At 43.8% G+C, this 15,616-nt stretch overlaps 1 protein-coding gene across 2 annotated transcripts; it reads left to right on the top strand.

Moving 5' to 3' along the window:
* The first annotated feature begins 44 nt into the window (after positions 1–44).
* On the top strand, positions 45–14,781 carry UTP25 (UTP25 small subunit processome component). 2 transcript variants are annotated; one of them, XM_080585758.1, is made up of 12 exons: positions 45–203; positions 1,127–1,166; positions 2,319–2,549; positions 3,385–3,553; positions 5,676–5,764; positions 7,007–7,417; positions 8,121–8,340; positions 10,381–10,583; positions 11,828–12,010; positions 12,625–12,737; positions 13,162–13,407; positions 14,241–14,781. In XM_080585758.1, the coding sequence occupies exons 1-12, from the start codon at positions 100–102 to the stop codon at positions 14,485–14,487; spliced, it is 2,256 nt and encodes a 751-aa protein (XP_080441884.1). In that variant the 5' UTR covers positions 45–99; the 3' UTR covers positions 14,488–14,781. The 2 variants fall into 2 exon arrangements, with proteins under 2 accessions (XP_080441884.1, XP_080441883.1); XM_080585757.1 differs by having other exon boundaries at positions 46–203; positions 2,319–2,568; positions 3,341–3,553.
* The last annotated feature ends 835 nt before the right edge of the window (positions 14,782–15,616 follow it).

Here is a 15,616-nt window from a genome sequence, read left to right as displayed (position 1 = left end):
AGGGCTTTCCCCCAGCCGGGCGCTGCGCACCGGGGGCGAGGCCGGCAGCGCGACGGCGGCGCCTGACGGCCGGGCCGTAAAGGCGGGCGGGAGGGCGGCATGGGGAAGCGCGGCAGCGGCGGGAGGGCGGCGGTGCTCGGCCTGAGCAAGAGGCAGAAGAAGCACCTGAAGGAGTTCGGGGAGGAGCACCCCTTCTACGACAAGTGAGTGCCCCCGGGGCGGCTGGGGGTCCCGAAAGGCGAGGGGAAGGCTGGAGAGGCGCGGCGGAGCCCTCCTGTAGGCAGCCGGGAAAGGCAGCGCCCGCAGGGTGCGCTCTGCTCGGCGGCGGTCACCAGCGCTGCGCTCGGCTTCCCGTGGCAGGCGTCTTCTTCCCTGCTTGGTAGATCGGTATTTAGCGCAGCAGGTAGGCTCTTGCCCTGGTCGGCTGTGTTGTACGAAGGGCCTTTAAAAAACGCCGAGCAGGTTTGGTGCCTGAGTTCTGGGTGAGGCAGCAGCCAGGGGATGCTCTTGGTAAACCCAAACCTCAAGTGTTGCCTGCTGCATCTGCTCCTCCAGCTGAACAGTCACCCTTATCAGTGTGAACTCATCAGTATTCTAAGCTAAACTTCGTCCTTGTCAGCTCTTGTGATCCCTCACTCTTGCCTAACTTCTGTGATCCTTTAAAAGTTTTCCTGCAGCCCTTCCTTCCAGGTAGCTCTGACCTGGCCTTTCTCCTCTGAGAAGAGAGGAGCGAATTTCCTTCCGAGTCTTGCCAGGTACAGGTTGTCCTGCAGGAAGTTCTTCACTTTAGGCGGAGCTTTTCCAGTGTTTATACCCTTGTGGGTGTGTATATAATAAACAGCCTTCTGTTTAAAGCCAGATTCTGCTTTAAAATATTTCTCTTTTTGATCATTTATACTCAGGCTTCATTTATAGGCCGTAGCATCAGCTGAGAGAGAAACCTCTCAGGGTGAGCACTGAGTCTGCTTTCTTAGGGACAATGGTGTGATGCTTTGGTTTTAAGCTTTCTCTTAACTTCTCTAAGACTCGTGTGATTCAACAGTTTCTTCTCCCCCTCATCTGTTTTTATCCTGTGCATAGTATCATTGACAGAGTAAAATACTTCAATCCTTTTATTTTTTTTCAGGGTTTCTGGAAGACCAGAAGCAACTCAGATCTGTGAACTGGTAATCTATTTTTGTTTCTTCCTCACTTGCATCTTTGTATAGTTCAGTGAACTGAAACGCTGAGCATTTTGCATTGTTCAGGCTGATCCAGTTGTTCTGTTTTAGAAAACTTGCTTCTTAGGAGGAAGAAATGAATGATTTTTGTATGCCTCTGAATTGTTCTCTGTGGTGTCAAACCCATAACGTGAGACATCAGAAGAAGCAGGATATAATATTGCTATTCTTGGTTGGTTCTGTTTTTCTTCACGTTACTTAATCATGGTGAAAAGTAAATGATGCTGTAAGTTGTTTTAATAATACTAATAAAGTTAGTGGTGCGTGAGTTAGGGGATGAGATGTTTTGTTCTCTGTTGAATGAAGAAATATGTTCATGCTCGTTCCCCTTCTTCAAATTGCCAATGCTTTAGTTTTCTTTCGGTTAACTTCCTTTATTGTCCGATTAATTAAAGAATTCAGAGTTTCAGTCTGGAAAAATAATTAGTTACATTGTCCACTTGTTTCCTTAAGCACTTAATGCATTAATGTTGTATATACTGAGTGTTCACCTTGGGCTGAAAGAACATAAAAAAGAAGCAAATGGTTCTTTGCTTGTACTCCTGGTTTCACTGTAATTCTGACTATAACCAGGCATGTTGTGGTTGGTTTGTACAAGCCTGGGGCAGAACTGGCTCTTAGAGTCTAGCTTGTTTGAAGCTTCGAGCTTAGCGCTGAGCCAAACCCGACCAACTCCTTGGTGGACTTCTGTCAGCTGAAGGTTATTTCACTTACTTCCCTGAAAGGTGGAAGCATTTTCTGCTTGTATGTGTGCCCTTCTACAATTTTTGTTGTGTGCATGGTTTTCCTAGGAAAATCCAGGGCCAGTTTGTCTGCGGAGAACAAATGTACTGACTCAGCTGAGCCTAAAAGAACCAAATTTTGAGATGCTCAGACTCAAATCAGTGCAGAATGAGGTACTAGGGCCTAGGTCTACCAAGATGCTTTCAAAATCTAGATGGAGGTGTCCAGCGTAACTATTTACATAAAATGGAGATTTTTGATAAGTCCCGCTGCATCTGCATAGGGATAGAATGGGAAGAGGAAAGTGTAGCATGGGAACTAGAGGTGAGCGTGTTCATGTGCTGCATAATAGAGTGTTACTGTTTTCACTTTTAGTCTGACAATTCTGATAAATCAAGCGCAGAAAGCGATTCAGAGATTGAAGTGGAACCCGTCCCTGTGTATCACAAGCTACTGGCTACCCTGAAGACCTCTCCTGAGTCTGAGAGTGAGGACGAGGAAGACGAAAGTGAATCGGAAGAGGCTGGGGAGAGCGAGATAGAGTTGGGCAGCGAAGGCTCCCAGGAGCCCGAAGAAGCAGACGGTGGTGAAGAAGACAAGGATGAAGTACCAGCCCAGGAAGAAGGTAGGTTGCCTTTTCCCTTACTCTGGTAAACGTTGCTTCAGTTAGAAGGTTTGAGTAATGCCTGTTCTTAGCCAGGATCCTGCTGGTTGGCTGGGTGCTCTGCTGGCTGGGGGGCTCTGTTGCTCCATTGCCTCTTTGTGGGTGGGAGCAGCAGCTGCCGGAGGGTTTTGCGGGGCGGAGGGTAGCTCTGCTCATTTTCCGGCAGGCAGCCCGCTGCTTCGTCCTCAGATGTTGTTTGTGCGGCAGCACAGGGGAAATCCACATGGAGCAGCATACCAGGGGTTCTCACCCACTCGCTGGGAGACGCAAGCTGTTCTCTCACACAGCATCTGGTTTGGCTGCTGCCACTGCGAGGAGAGAAAGGTTTGCCTCACAGCAGAGGAAAGTATATTTAAAATACAAGGAAACCTCCTCCCTTATGACGAGGCAGCCTCATTCATGAAGTCTGCAAAGAAATTCTGAGAGAAGGAGTCAATTTTTTTTATTTTCAGTTGTTTTAGGTAATCAGAAACTAAAACCTGTGCTTTCTGAATAGGTTATTCCTTATATTTTCTCTGGGGAAACATGTTTTCTATTATTTAACATTTGGCATGCTAGCCAGCCAAAGGTTATTTCTTTTTTCCAAAATGTAAAACACAAAGCCCTTTTTTATCTTTTTGCATACAGTATTTGGAGAAAAAGTTTGTCTCCAAGTGAACAACGTAGCCAGCCAGAGGTAGCAATCAGTAATAACTTTTCCAGAAGATTATAACCTGTTTCTCTCTCTAACAAGTCACGGCTAAAGACACAGCAGAAGAGGCACTTGGTGAGGAGCAGGATGATGGCGTGGATGCCTCTTGTGACCTAAGTCATGGAGCAATTGAGGAGTTTACCGATGTGAAACATGAATCTGAATTTAGCTTGGAAACCAATTTCATGGAAGAGGAGAGTGGAGATTGCGATGCGGACAAGAAAGAGAGCAATTCTTCACAAGCCTTTTCACAAGGTAAAACGTAGTATGCTTTGCTTAGTGATCTGCCTCTTGAGGAGCATCTGTACCGTGTAAATTATCAAATTCCTTAATGAGATGCTATATAGCTTCTGAGTTCTCTGGCTACGTGATTTATTGTGTTGCCCACGTGTGAGCCCCTTGCATAAGGGACACTTAAAGCTGATGCAGGCACGCAGATGAGCCTCTCGTTTCCTGCAGCGCCTGTGGACAGGGATTTGGATTTGTTTCTGCTGTGACTTGTAAAGCCTGAAATACCAGGAACTAGAAATGTGCGTGGAGGGGGTTGTCTTCTTCTAACATGTTAATGGTAGTTAAAAAAGCTAGTGCAATGTAAAGGGTCCTGCAAGCCTGCACTTGAATATGGAATGTATTCTTGGCACGGGCGGTGCTGGAGGTGGTCACAAAACTGACCAGTGAGAGGATCCTTCACAGCTGGGTGGAGTTAGAGGTGAGGAGCCTGGGGCAGCTACAGTAACTTAGACAACTGCTCAGGGCTCTTGGATTTTGAAGGTTGTGCAGAGCAGTCTGACTACCCCAGGATCAGGAAGACACGAGGCATCCACAGCATCTGTGTGGTGCCTTCTGAGGGCGCAGCCCAGCGTCTCGGTGCCGCAGTGCGCCCATGGGTGAAGGCTGAGCTCCGGTGTTGGAGTCATCCCACCATGTGTAATACAAATAGCTGTGTGCACGGGTGTGTGATATTTCAGTGATATGCCACACGTTGGCACTTGCAGAGCTCCTATTCATATTTCATGCTCTGCGGTTTTAATATCAGATGGCGTAGTTTGAGAGAGGGGAATATGTTTGTAGCATCCCTAGTGATGCTGGCTTGTCATCTTAGAGCAGCAGCTGACATTAGATCTGGGAGGCAGCCTAGCTGGTACATGAAATGTGGGGAAGCATCAAAGGGCCGTGTGATAGAAGAAACAGCTCCTTCTTGTTACCATGAGAATATTACTTAGGCCGTTGGCGTTGCATTTTAATGAGAACCACAGCTCTCCAACTGCATGCCAAGTATCCTAACAGCTTTCTTCAACCTATAAATGATGCACTACTTTTCAGTGGGTTGCTGTAGCTCGGGAGTGGCTTTATAATCTGTTACAGAAGATCTTATACATCTAAGATAGCAGAAAGTGAATGAATTTCTCCTCAGGTCCTGGGGTCACTACAATTCCTGAGAATGCTTTGTTGTCATTCCTCTTCTTAATTTGACAAACGGGGGAATTGGTAAAACTCACTGAAGAGAGAGCCCCTATTACAATTAAATGATAGCCCTTCTATTGCTTTGCTGGGAAGATATATTCGACAGCAGTATGTCCTGAGTAGCAAATGCCTTGACTTTTGCTGGGTAACTTGGGCTAGATACCCTTTGGCAAGCACTAGTGTCCTCTGATTGCTCTTCCTCATGCAGTGAGTGCTACTGCGCTGCAAGCAGTATGTGGGGTTTGGTTTTCAAAATAAGCTTTGCTTGTTAATTGTGCATACCTGTGTCTTTGCATGTAATACGATGTTACAGTCCCCTGCCTCCCTCTCCTTTCTGAAAAGAAACGCTGATTAGATAAATCGTACTTTTATTCACTTTTGGCAATTTTTGCCTTCCTTCACCCAGATCGCCTCCTCTTTTCTCTGCTTTATCACAGTGTGTTCCTATCACTGCCCAGAGATGCAGAGCCCTCGGCCGTAAGCTCACTTGGGTCTTGGCTGTTGACAGCCTATTTCACCTGCAAGGAGCATAAATGCTAACTGATGTTTATCGGTGTCAGAGCCTCAAGCAGAAAATTGCCACAGTCTTTTCTTCTACATATTGCTTTCCTGTCCAACATTTGTTTTGTGACTGAAAGTTCTAGTGCTTCCATAAGTGCTTCGTCTTCTTTCTCTGCTCCCCCCCCCTTTTTTTTTGTTTAGGCAATCTGTCAAATCTGTTCTCTGTGTTTTTGTAGAGAGAATTTGACATCCTTTTTCGCATCTCCTGGTGCTTTGAAATAACTAGTTTTAGCTGTGGTGTTGGCCAGCACAGAAACTGTTCGTGTCATTTGCAAATCCGTTCTGAAACTTGATTCTGGTATCAGCTACAACAGTTCTCAGGACTCGTTGTTGTTGTTGTTGTTACACATAGATCCATTTAAACAGCACATGGACAAAGAACTTGAAGAAAAAGAAGTAGAAAAAATGTCTACGCTTTCTAAAACTTCAAGTCAAATCAAGGTAACGTTGTCCTGTAGCAATTCAAAGCTCCTAAAGATGCTGAGGTAAAAATAACGTGTTGTATACAAGTGCAGTAGATTTGTATTATTGTTGGCTCTGGAATTGTCAAGGTTTTGTCACAGCATTGTTGCTGAAGTGTTTTGTTCTTTACTTAATGCTGGGCATGAGTTGAAATATAAAGTCTGCTGTTATATCAATGCATGGTGACACGTCTGAAAAAAGAGCTTTAGAGTTTAGTTTATAATCCTGAGATCAGAGGTGTGTACTCGTGGCGCTGGGTGGAAACAGGACTGGTCTCCGCATGGTAACAGCGGGATGCCAGAGACGTGCTCTGCAACTGAATTTGTGAGGTGACCCTTTACAGTCTCAAACGTACTTGTGATGCCCCTTCATGTTCTTGTTCAAGACCCTTGTACCTCCATACACATTCACAAGCAGGTAAAGGTGGGTTTTAACCCGTTTGTTAATACTGGAAGTAACGTGTGAATGACAGTACCAGAAAACAGCCTCGGTGCTTGAAACAGAATACTGGTTTTCAAAATAGTCATTTTTAGACAAACCTTTGCTTCTTAACTTTTTCACATCTGATTTCGTTTTGGAGGGTTGCCCTGCATTCTGGTCAGCCATATGCTGGGTGACATTTGCTGGAAGAGATCCAACAGTTAGTCAGTCAGAGAGCAAGCTGTGACTTTAAAAAAAATTTTTTGAATATGGTAGCCAAAAATACCAGTGCCACCTCAAGCAATATATGATGTATCTTTGCTTAATTGGGTGTAGCAACGTTATGGGAACAGAATGGGACAACTTGTGTGGCAGGAGGCTTAGAGTTTTCCCCTGATGCACTGAAAGGTTTCACCCTTTAAAAGCCGTGCGTACCTCAGCGTGGCTGATCTGTAAACATGGTTGAGCTCCAGGGTTGGCAGAAATGACATCCTTCCTCTTCCTCAGTTTTCTCATTGGCAAAATGAGGACAGTTGTAGCCACGTCACTGCAAAATACATCCAGGTCTAGTGAGCTCAAGTTTATTGTTATTTTCTGTGGTAGGTACTAAGGAAGAGATTGCTTGTTGGGGAAAAAAAGGTGTCAGCTTGTATTATGAGGAAAGTAGTTTCTCAAATTTCATGAACCTGATTAAACTATCAGTTGTGGTGATGTACCTCTGTGCTTTTAGCTGTACTAAGTTTGGTATATTTGACTCTTCCTTTTTTTTAATCTATCTGTCTCTATATTTTTTTCCTTCAGTGGCCAAGGCTGGGTCAGTTAACTTTTTCTTCCACTTTGGAGAAACATACAACTTTAAAACCAGACAAAGAATTTGATGTGAAGCAGCTTCATCTTCATAAGCCTTTAGAATCCACGTGGCCAAAAGTGAATAAACAGTTCCTGTCGCCAACGACCAAACCGAGCGATCCCTCTTTTACCCCCTTACAAAGAGAGCTCTTCTCTATTATGAATGCCTACAAGGACTTGTTCTATCCAGAAAGAAAGGCTTTAACGAATGGAGAAGAAATCCGGCATGCGTACTGCTTGCATGCCTTGAACCACGTCCTGAAGGCGAATGCCCAGGTGCTCAGCAACAACGCCAAGAAGAGAGACCAGAAGCCAGGGACGGACAGCGATGACTACAGGGACCAGGGGCTCACCAGGCCTAAGGTAAGAGAGCTTCGTACATGTGATTCCCCTGCCCACCCTGGGTGCTTGGTCCGGCTGTGTAAATGTCCTGCTGCCCTGTTACGTGATGGGTTCCTAGGCATGTGCCTTTCTGCAGCCCTTGGCCATGCCTGGAAGTCGTCTGTGGGGCAAATACCTCGGGAGAAGCAGCGAGCACAAGTTTCAGCCAGCCTGTTTCTGTGCCCATCGCAATCTGCAGAGCTGGACTCAAACAAAACCCAAAGAGGGGTTGAGAGAACAGGAGAACGTGTTTAACCATCCCCTGTAATCACACCCTCTGTGTGAGACGGAGAACCGCACTGCTCTGCTGGCCAGTCCGTGTCCACAAGCACGCTGCGTCCCAGCACATCCTCTCTCCTTGCTGCATGTCAGAATTTTGGCTCGTTCTGCTTCCGTGTGGACCCATCTGGGCCTGCCTTTCCTCAGAGAAGCTAACTGGTGACATGCCATAAGGAAGTCACAAGCTAGGGGCCTCTTTCAGCGTGGATGTGTGTGCCTTGACTTGAGGGCACAGACCTGTCTGTCAGATCAGGTTTTGTCACGTAGGCAGAGATGGTTGGTGATTGTACCCTGGAAGGAGGCTGAGGTTTTGTTTTGACTGTTGGGAAGCCCAGTGGGGGCAGATCAAAGTCAAAATAATTACATGTTTTATGAGTTGTTCTGTTGTAACTGTTGATCTGTGCAGGTGCTGATGATAGTGCCCTTCCGGGAATGTGCTTTGAGAATTGTGCACATTCTCATCAGTCTTCTTGAAGTGAATGACAAAAGAAAAATAGATGTAAGTAATAAAAAGCGCTTCAAGGGAGAGTTTGGCTTTGACCCAGAAGAGAAGCCCCCCAACCTGAAAAGACCTGAAGATTACGAAGCTGTCTTCGCTGGCAACATCGATGACCATTTCAGAATTGGTAATGACCTACAGAACGGACGGCTTTAGCTTGTAAAGCAGGGGGAGGTAATCTAACAAGTGTTTGCTAAATGTCTGGGAGCCATCAGGGCTGGTAGGACTTGAGATTCTGAGGTATTTATGCTGGTTTTTGTATCAGCAACTTGAATATTTCTGAAAATATTCTGTGCCTTACCACAAAAAAGGAAGAGAAAAAGCAGAAGTAATGATTTTCACATCAAGTTCAGAGTCACTTAAAATGCACTGATTGTTTTATTGCGGCAGGGTTGCCCACACCTCATTATAAAGAGGATAGTCTTGACTTATGCAGCAAAATCTTTCATTTTATTTTTAAAAAAATCATCTCAAGTTAGCAGTTATTTGCAATTTATCTTTAAATCAGTAATAGTGGGAACAAAATTAAAGCTCAGTACTAAGCAAAGCAGTTCTCTGCTCTATTGCACATGGTCTTCATGAATGCAAAGGGATGGCCAGCAAGTAGGACTGTTGGACAAGCAGCAAATTTAAGACTATTTCATAATGTAATGTCATGCTGTTGTAGTAACTCAGCGTGCAGAGAATTAGTTCAGTTCCTGGAGCTGCCACAGTGAGTAGGCAGTTTTTCTAACTTAGCTTGACAGATAAGAGGCTCTTGAAATTATTGCCCCTTGAAAGATAAATTGGCATCCCAAGAGATTTAATGATATAGTGGAAGATGCAAGAAAGACTGAGTGGGAACTACTTGCTTCCCCAGTGAATATCTAGCTTGCTGAGAACATCTTACTTTTTGTAGCAAAATAATTTTCCTTTCAACCCTCTGCTGTACTACAGCCTGTTTGATCCACTTACTAGGTGTGAAGAAATGCAAGTAACAGCACTGAAAGTTTCTTCAAGCAGAAGCAAATCACAGAAGCAGCATAATTATTCTTTCTTAGTGTGCTTCACACCCTGTTACTTCAGCGCTAAGATGTAATTTAAATCGTGTTTGTTATGCCTTACTAAAACCCACCCTTTCACATCTTTAAACCAAAGATGACTTACAGTTGTTAAACTGTGTATATGATGACATGTTTTGGGGAAGAGTGGTGCTTTCTTCCTGGAAATTCAACCAGTTGTGCCTTTTATTTCATTTTATCGTCAGGTTAAAATAGATAGCAGGAGAGGTCCCTAAAGATATCTGTGTGGAATTCTTGAGCGCGTTTTAAAGAGCCTTCAGCTGTGGCTGTGGTCGCTGTCGTCACGCAGATAGGGAGAGAAGCTGAAGAGACACCTGCGCTGGGCAGCCTCTAGTTGAACCATTTGAACACGGTTCAAACCTGGATTTTAAGATCAGAAAACTGTATGTTGCCCAGTAGCTATGGCATAAGTAATAGACTTCTTTGATTCCTTCCTTTTCCCCTCTGTAGCATGAGAGGCGATGCAGGAGCTGATGTGCCCTGCACACTGCAGCGTGCATTTTGAGAAGCCAGGTACCTGGCAGTAGTGCGAGACTGTGCTTTCAGCCTCTGTAAGGTGCTGAGCCTTTTCCTTGGCATTTTAGTAGCAACTGAAGTGGTCCTGTGAATGAAAGCAGCCTATAGTCAAGAGGTCCATGCCGAATCTTTCATGACAGATTAAGGTAACTCTTACTATAGCACGTAATGGCAGAGACTGAAGCCCAGAGTTTAGGGTAAAGGGAACAGTTAATCATTTCTACTTTTGCGTTTCTCAGTCTTTTTAGCCCACTCTTCCCTCATTTTTTTTTATAACAGAAAATCAGGAGAAATATGTTTCAGTTCAAAAATGTTGTTCAAGCTAAGAAAAATCTGGAGGAAAAAAAAAAAAGAACTTCTGAAAGAGTTTGCAGAACTTCATGAAAATCTGCCGAAGGCTTGTGGAATGGGGGTGGGGTGGATAAGCACATTTTCAGGGAAAGAGTTTCAGCCAGATTGATTTGTCCAGCTCTAATCACTAGCATGTGCTAAGGGAGAAGGAACGTAGGAGTTACTGTTCCAGAGCCTTCGGGAAGAAAACAGTTGATAATTGACCTTGACTAAGAAAATGTCTGTTTGTTGTCGGACAGGGGTTGCGATTCTGCAGAAGAGTATGAGATTGTATGCACCATTTTACTCATCGGACATCATCATTGCCTCTCCCCTGGGTATGAGGACTGTCATTGGCGCAGAGGGGGAGAAGAAGAGAGACTTCGATTTTCTGTCATCGATAGAAATGCTCATAATTGATCAAGCAGATATTTACCTGATGCAGAATTGGGAACATGTTCTGGTGCGTTTTCCATATTTTTTTTCAGTTGCACTGTCTTATTAGTCTAATTACAACTTATTTTTAACAATGAACAGTTTTACTTTTTTTTTTCTAACTAGACATGTATGCTTGTTCCTTTTCTCTCCTCCACCCTGATATTTATTTTTCTTATACTACGAATGATTTTCCTACAGCTTTTGGTAGCATTCAGTAATTGTTCTCTGTAAACCTTAGTATCTGGTGCTTTAGTGGTGTGTGTCATCAAAGGTTTTTTGCTCGTTTGTTTTGGGGAGTTTTAATTATCTTGCAGGATGCAATAATGATGATTCCTTCAATCACATCTGGGAGAAAATCTGCCAGTTGTCTGACTGCCCGGTGTCTGTCAGACTGCAGCCGTGTGAGGAATTCATACAATCTAATTGAGGTTCCTCCAGAAAGCAATGGGTACTGGTGCTTGTCTCCGCTGACTGCAGAAATATTAACCATTAGTCGTGTCCAAAGTTAAGCAGTCTAAAGCTTTTCCTGTATGGATAGCGAAAATATAGCTGTAGGATTGTGGTTAGTTTGTGCTAGTACCCATACTTTATGGCTTTTGGTTAATAAAAGTTTTCAAGATTGAAAGGTTGAGGGTTTTTTTTGTTTGTTTGTTTCACATGGAAGCACCTTTGAGGTTTTTTGGCCTGACATTGCAACAGCGTGATGTTACTGTACGTTTTGAATGAGCCCAGAAGGCATCTTGCTTCCTGGCGAGGCCCAGGAGCCTACACGATACTCACGAAATGTGTCCTGGAGCCTGTTACCTCTTTTGCCTTTGGGTGCAGCTGCCTGCCATGCAGCAGCAGCAATACTGGTCCGAAGCATCATTCAGTGAGGCCAAACTGAGGTGAATTTCATGACTTGAACCCAGGCTGGCGCTGAATGCAGCGGAGACTGCAGTTGGGCTGTTTCTGGCTCAGAAACCTTGGGCCCATTGACATCGGTACAAACAGACAGACAGACCCATTAGACGTGCCCCGTGGGAGAAGCAGCAAAGGCTGCTGTTACGGATGACTTAAGAGATGGTATTTCTAAGTTCCGTGGAGTGAAATTGTTAAATTACTCTTGATATGGTCAATAAATTCCAAACAGTCGTGTCTTGGGAGATCACTACTGTTAAATTCTGTGCTTTCTTGCTCATCCCTGCCCACTTCTTGCTGCAGTTAAGGCTCTTGCAGTCTGGGTGCAGTGATATCGGTCTGCAGTGATGTGTTTCTGTCCCTGTGTAGCACCTGATGAAGCACATTAACCTGCTGCCTTTGGATTCCCATGGGGTAGACTTTTCCCGAGTGCGAATGCTGAGTCTCAACAACTGGTCCAAGTACTACCGTCAGACGCTGCTGTTCAGTGCTCTTCAAGATCCCCAGATTAACTCCATCTTCAACAAACACTGCTTCAATTATACGGGGCAGGTGAGTTCACAGATGAGCTCAAGACTTCTTTACGCATAATGGAGGGGGAGAGGAAGAGGAAAACCCAATGTGTGGAAAAACTGTATCTTAGTTGTAAAAATCTGTGTGTCAGTAATTCCGTTATCAAATTGTTTCAGTCTGAGTCTGCATGATGCTGCATGACAATATCTAATGCTGTGCCGAAGCCATAAAAAGATGCTCTTCTTGCAGCAGTACTTGATCCTTTTGTTTCATGTTCAAAGTCAGATTTTATTTTTTCTTAATTTGATGCAGGTAAGTTATCTCGTTTTATTTATTTTGTTGTCAGATCAAGGGTTGAACATCTTCCTTTTTTATGATTCTTACTACATAAGAAGCACAAGCAGCTATTTGAAAGAAACAGGAAAAATAAAAATCTGAGTTATCCATCTTAAATCATAGAAAGGCAGGACATAAGCAGCTGTCGTACATATTTAACAGCTCTGTTACGTGTATGTGAATGTATTTTGGTATTGGAGCTTTCTTAAAATCAGCCTTGCACGCTGCTTGCAGATGTGAATTACTAGCAGAAGTCTGGCTGGGGTGTGGCCGCGTTGAGATGCTGCTTCCCTGAGCATCCTGCTTTGTTCCCGCAGGTGGCTGTCCGCAACGTACCGCTCATTGGCTCCATTAGCCGTGTTGTGGTCCAGCTCCCTCATGTTTTTCGGAGGATAGAAGCTGAAAACTTAACTTCCGTGATAGATACAAGGTACTCGGTGTTCCAGACCATTTTGCTGTGCCCTCGTGACCACAACTTCAGATTTAGTTGAGCGTATTGCTTCCTGCAGAGCGTAGGGCCAGGGGGATTTCACAATAGAAGTGCGCCTTCATTAGTCTTCTGACGTGGGCTGGGCTCTGCAGAGCTTTAGGGGAATATGGAAATTCTTGTCAAAGGCACTGGAGAAGAAAACATTGGAAAGCATTACCAGTCTGTACCATACCCGTATAGCCGTGATGAAGCTTTAGACCATTATTTCTACAAGTGTAGACATCCTAAGAAGTTAAAGAAGGAAATAATGTAGTTAAAATCTTCCATAGTCTGTTGTGTCTGATGATATTCCTGTCTGAGGTTGTATCAGCATTGGAAACTAGTTGTTAACTCTGATTAAAACATGCATGTTTTCTTAACGTAGGTTTCAGTTTTTCATCGACAAGGTTTTGCCCGAGTACCGCGATGCCATCATGTCACACACGCTCATTTATGTTCCGTCGTATTTTGACTATGTGCGTCTTCGAAATTACTTCAAGAAAGAGGACCTGAATTTTGCTCACATTTGTGAATACACTAAAAAGGGTGGCATCTGCAGAGCACGGCGCTTCTTTCTCAATGGAGACAAGCAGTTCTTACTGCTCACCGAGCGCTTCCACTTTTACAAAAGGTGAATTGGGAATTCCACTTTTACAAAAGAGGCCTGAGTTTTCCTCTGGGTTGCATGTGTACTGTTTTGGAAGTATAGTGACCTTAGTCATAGATGGGCTGTATTGCTTTTAGAACCTGTTGGATCTTTCTAAGGAGTTCTTTGAGTGATATAAGAGCTTCTCAGTTTACTTCAAAAATTTCTGCATGCTGCCATGGTCCCTTGCAGTGCTTCTAATGCTTTGGTATGCACAGGACTTTATTCAGCAAGGTATGTGCTGCCAAGTTCCACTGATGTCAGGAGAGGATGATACATCCTGCAGAATGGGGTTCACTGTGCCTTTTATTAGTGTTCATCTGAGCCACTGTAACTACATAGAATTCTGGAAAAGGTTATGCAATTAGCTCAATAATTCAATATAGCAGGCTGAGGCCAAAGGAAAAATCTACTGCATCCTGACTGGAGCTGTTCGGAAGCTCCTGATAGAACAGGTTTTGCTATTAGCAGAAGACGTTTTAGCAAATCTAAAAAAAAAAAAAATAAAAAAATCATGAGTATCAGTATGATCAGGCTTCACTATCTTAGAATCTAAACCACAGAGGCTGAATACTGCAAAATTGGTAGTGGGCTGTACTTTAGAGGAAGTCACAGTGCCTGGGCAGCATTAGACCTCCCTAAATTCCACACCCATGGCAAGTTTAGTCGCCAGCCCATGATGCAGGGTTTGCAGAGTTGAGCTGATGTGCATTGAAGATAGTGGAAATTGGAGGAAGGGAGATGGGATTGATACTTTAACATGCACACTTTGTACAAAGTTCCAACAAAGTTACTTTACTTTTTTTTTTCTCCTACAGGTATACAATAAAAGGTATTAGGAACCTCATTTTCTATGAGTTACCAACCTACTCCCACTTCTACAGTGAGATTTGCAATATGATGAAGGCCACAGACAGTGGAGTGGATGCTACATGGACCTGTACTGTGCTGTACTCCAAGTATGACGCTCAGAAATTGGCTGCAGTGGTTGGCATAGATCGCACAGCTCAAATGCTCCAGTCCAAGAAAAATGTGCACCTCTTTGTTACAGGAGAAAATGAATAAGTGATGCTGCATGCGAGACAACTCAATGGACCTGGATTTTATTCCTAATGCACTTTTTGATGTTGCATTTTAGAAATGTTTTAAACTTTTTAGTCCCTTTTACTAAGAGTTCTGCTGAAGTTGTTCATGTAGTATGAAATTTTATGTTTCAGTTCTCTGTCCAACAAGAAACAAAGGATGTCATTCAAGGTTGTGAGGTTTCCGCTGTATAAAAAGAAAACCAATCCAGAGTTATCACTATTCTTGTATAGCGGAAGACTCACTCTTCAGTAAAAATTGGTGGTGTGATAAATACCTTTGGATTGGATTGTTTCACTTAATTTTCTGATGCAAACTCCTTCTTTTGTGAAAGGCAACTTTTTCATTTAATCTAGGTAAAAAACTGTGCCCAAGTATGAAGGTGATCTCTATTTTATAAGCCTGGGTAAGAGAGGTGCAGGCAAAGCCTCTTCAGCACAAGCACATTGTTGAATGAGAGTTGAACTTGCTGGGGTAGGAGCTGGGGTTCTGTGTTTTTTTTCCTGAGTGACCTAAATATTTTCTGTCTGCTATTTACAACCCTCGCTTCAGCCCCCCTGACCAATCAGTTTTACCAGAGAGTTGTTTTTTTTTTTTCTAAAAGAAAAATTGGAGTTGAATTTGGCAGGCAGAAAAGCCAAGCTGAGCCCCGTGATCACCAAAGCGGTGTTGTGGAGTACAAAACCCTGTGGTGCGGTTGCAAATACCTGTGTTCTCTCCTCTCGCACCGTGGGTGGGTTTTGTTTTTTGTTTTCTTTCTTTCAGTCTGCTGCTCTTAACGGTTGCTTATGGAAGTGTCATGGTGCTGCTCCTTCTTTCTTTTCTTCTACTTCTAGGAAGCTAAGTATAATTTAAAAGGAGCTAAATGTAGAGAGATTGGGTTTTTTAAGTGTGTGCTAAGACTGTGGGAAGACTGTTCTGTAGAGGGGCAGGTGAGTCCTGTGTGAGCCCAAATGTAGGAGGGAAGCATCCACGCTGAGATGAGATTTGAAGGAATTCTCATCTAGGAGGCTTAAGTAAATATACCAAAGTGAAATAAACTCCTTCAGTGACTGCACAGGCATATTATTTTAGCCAATTTTTTATCTTATTTTTTACTCCTGTATTTCTC

This window comes from Anser brachyrhynchus, assembly GCF_964034855.1.
Source record: "Anser brachyrhynchus genome assembly, chromosome: 3".
NCBI classification, from domain to species: Eukaryota; Metazoa; Chordata; class Aves; order Anseriformes; family Anatidae; genus Anser; species Anser brachyrhynchus.
This window is presented reverse-complemented; position numbering and strand designations above follow the sequence as displayed.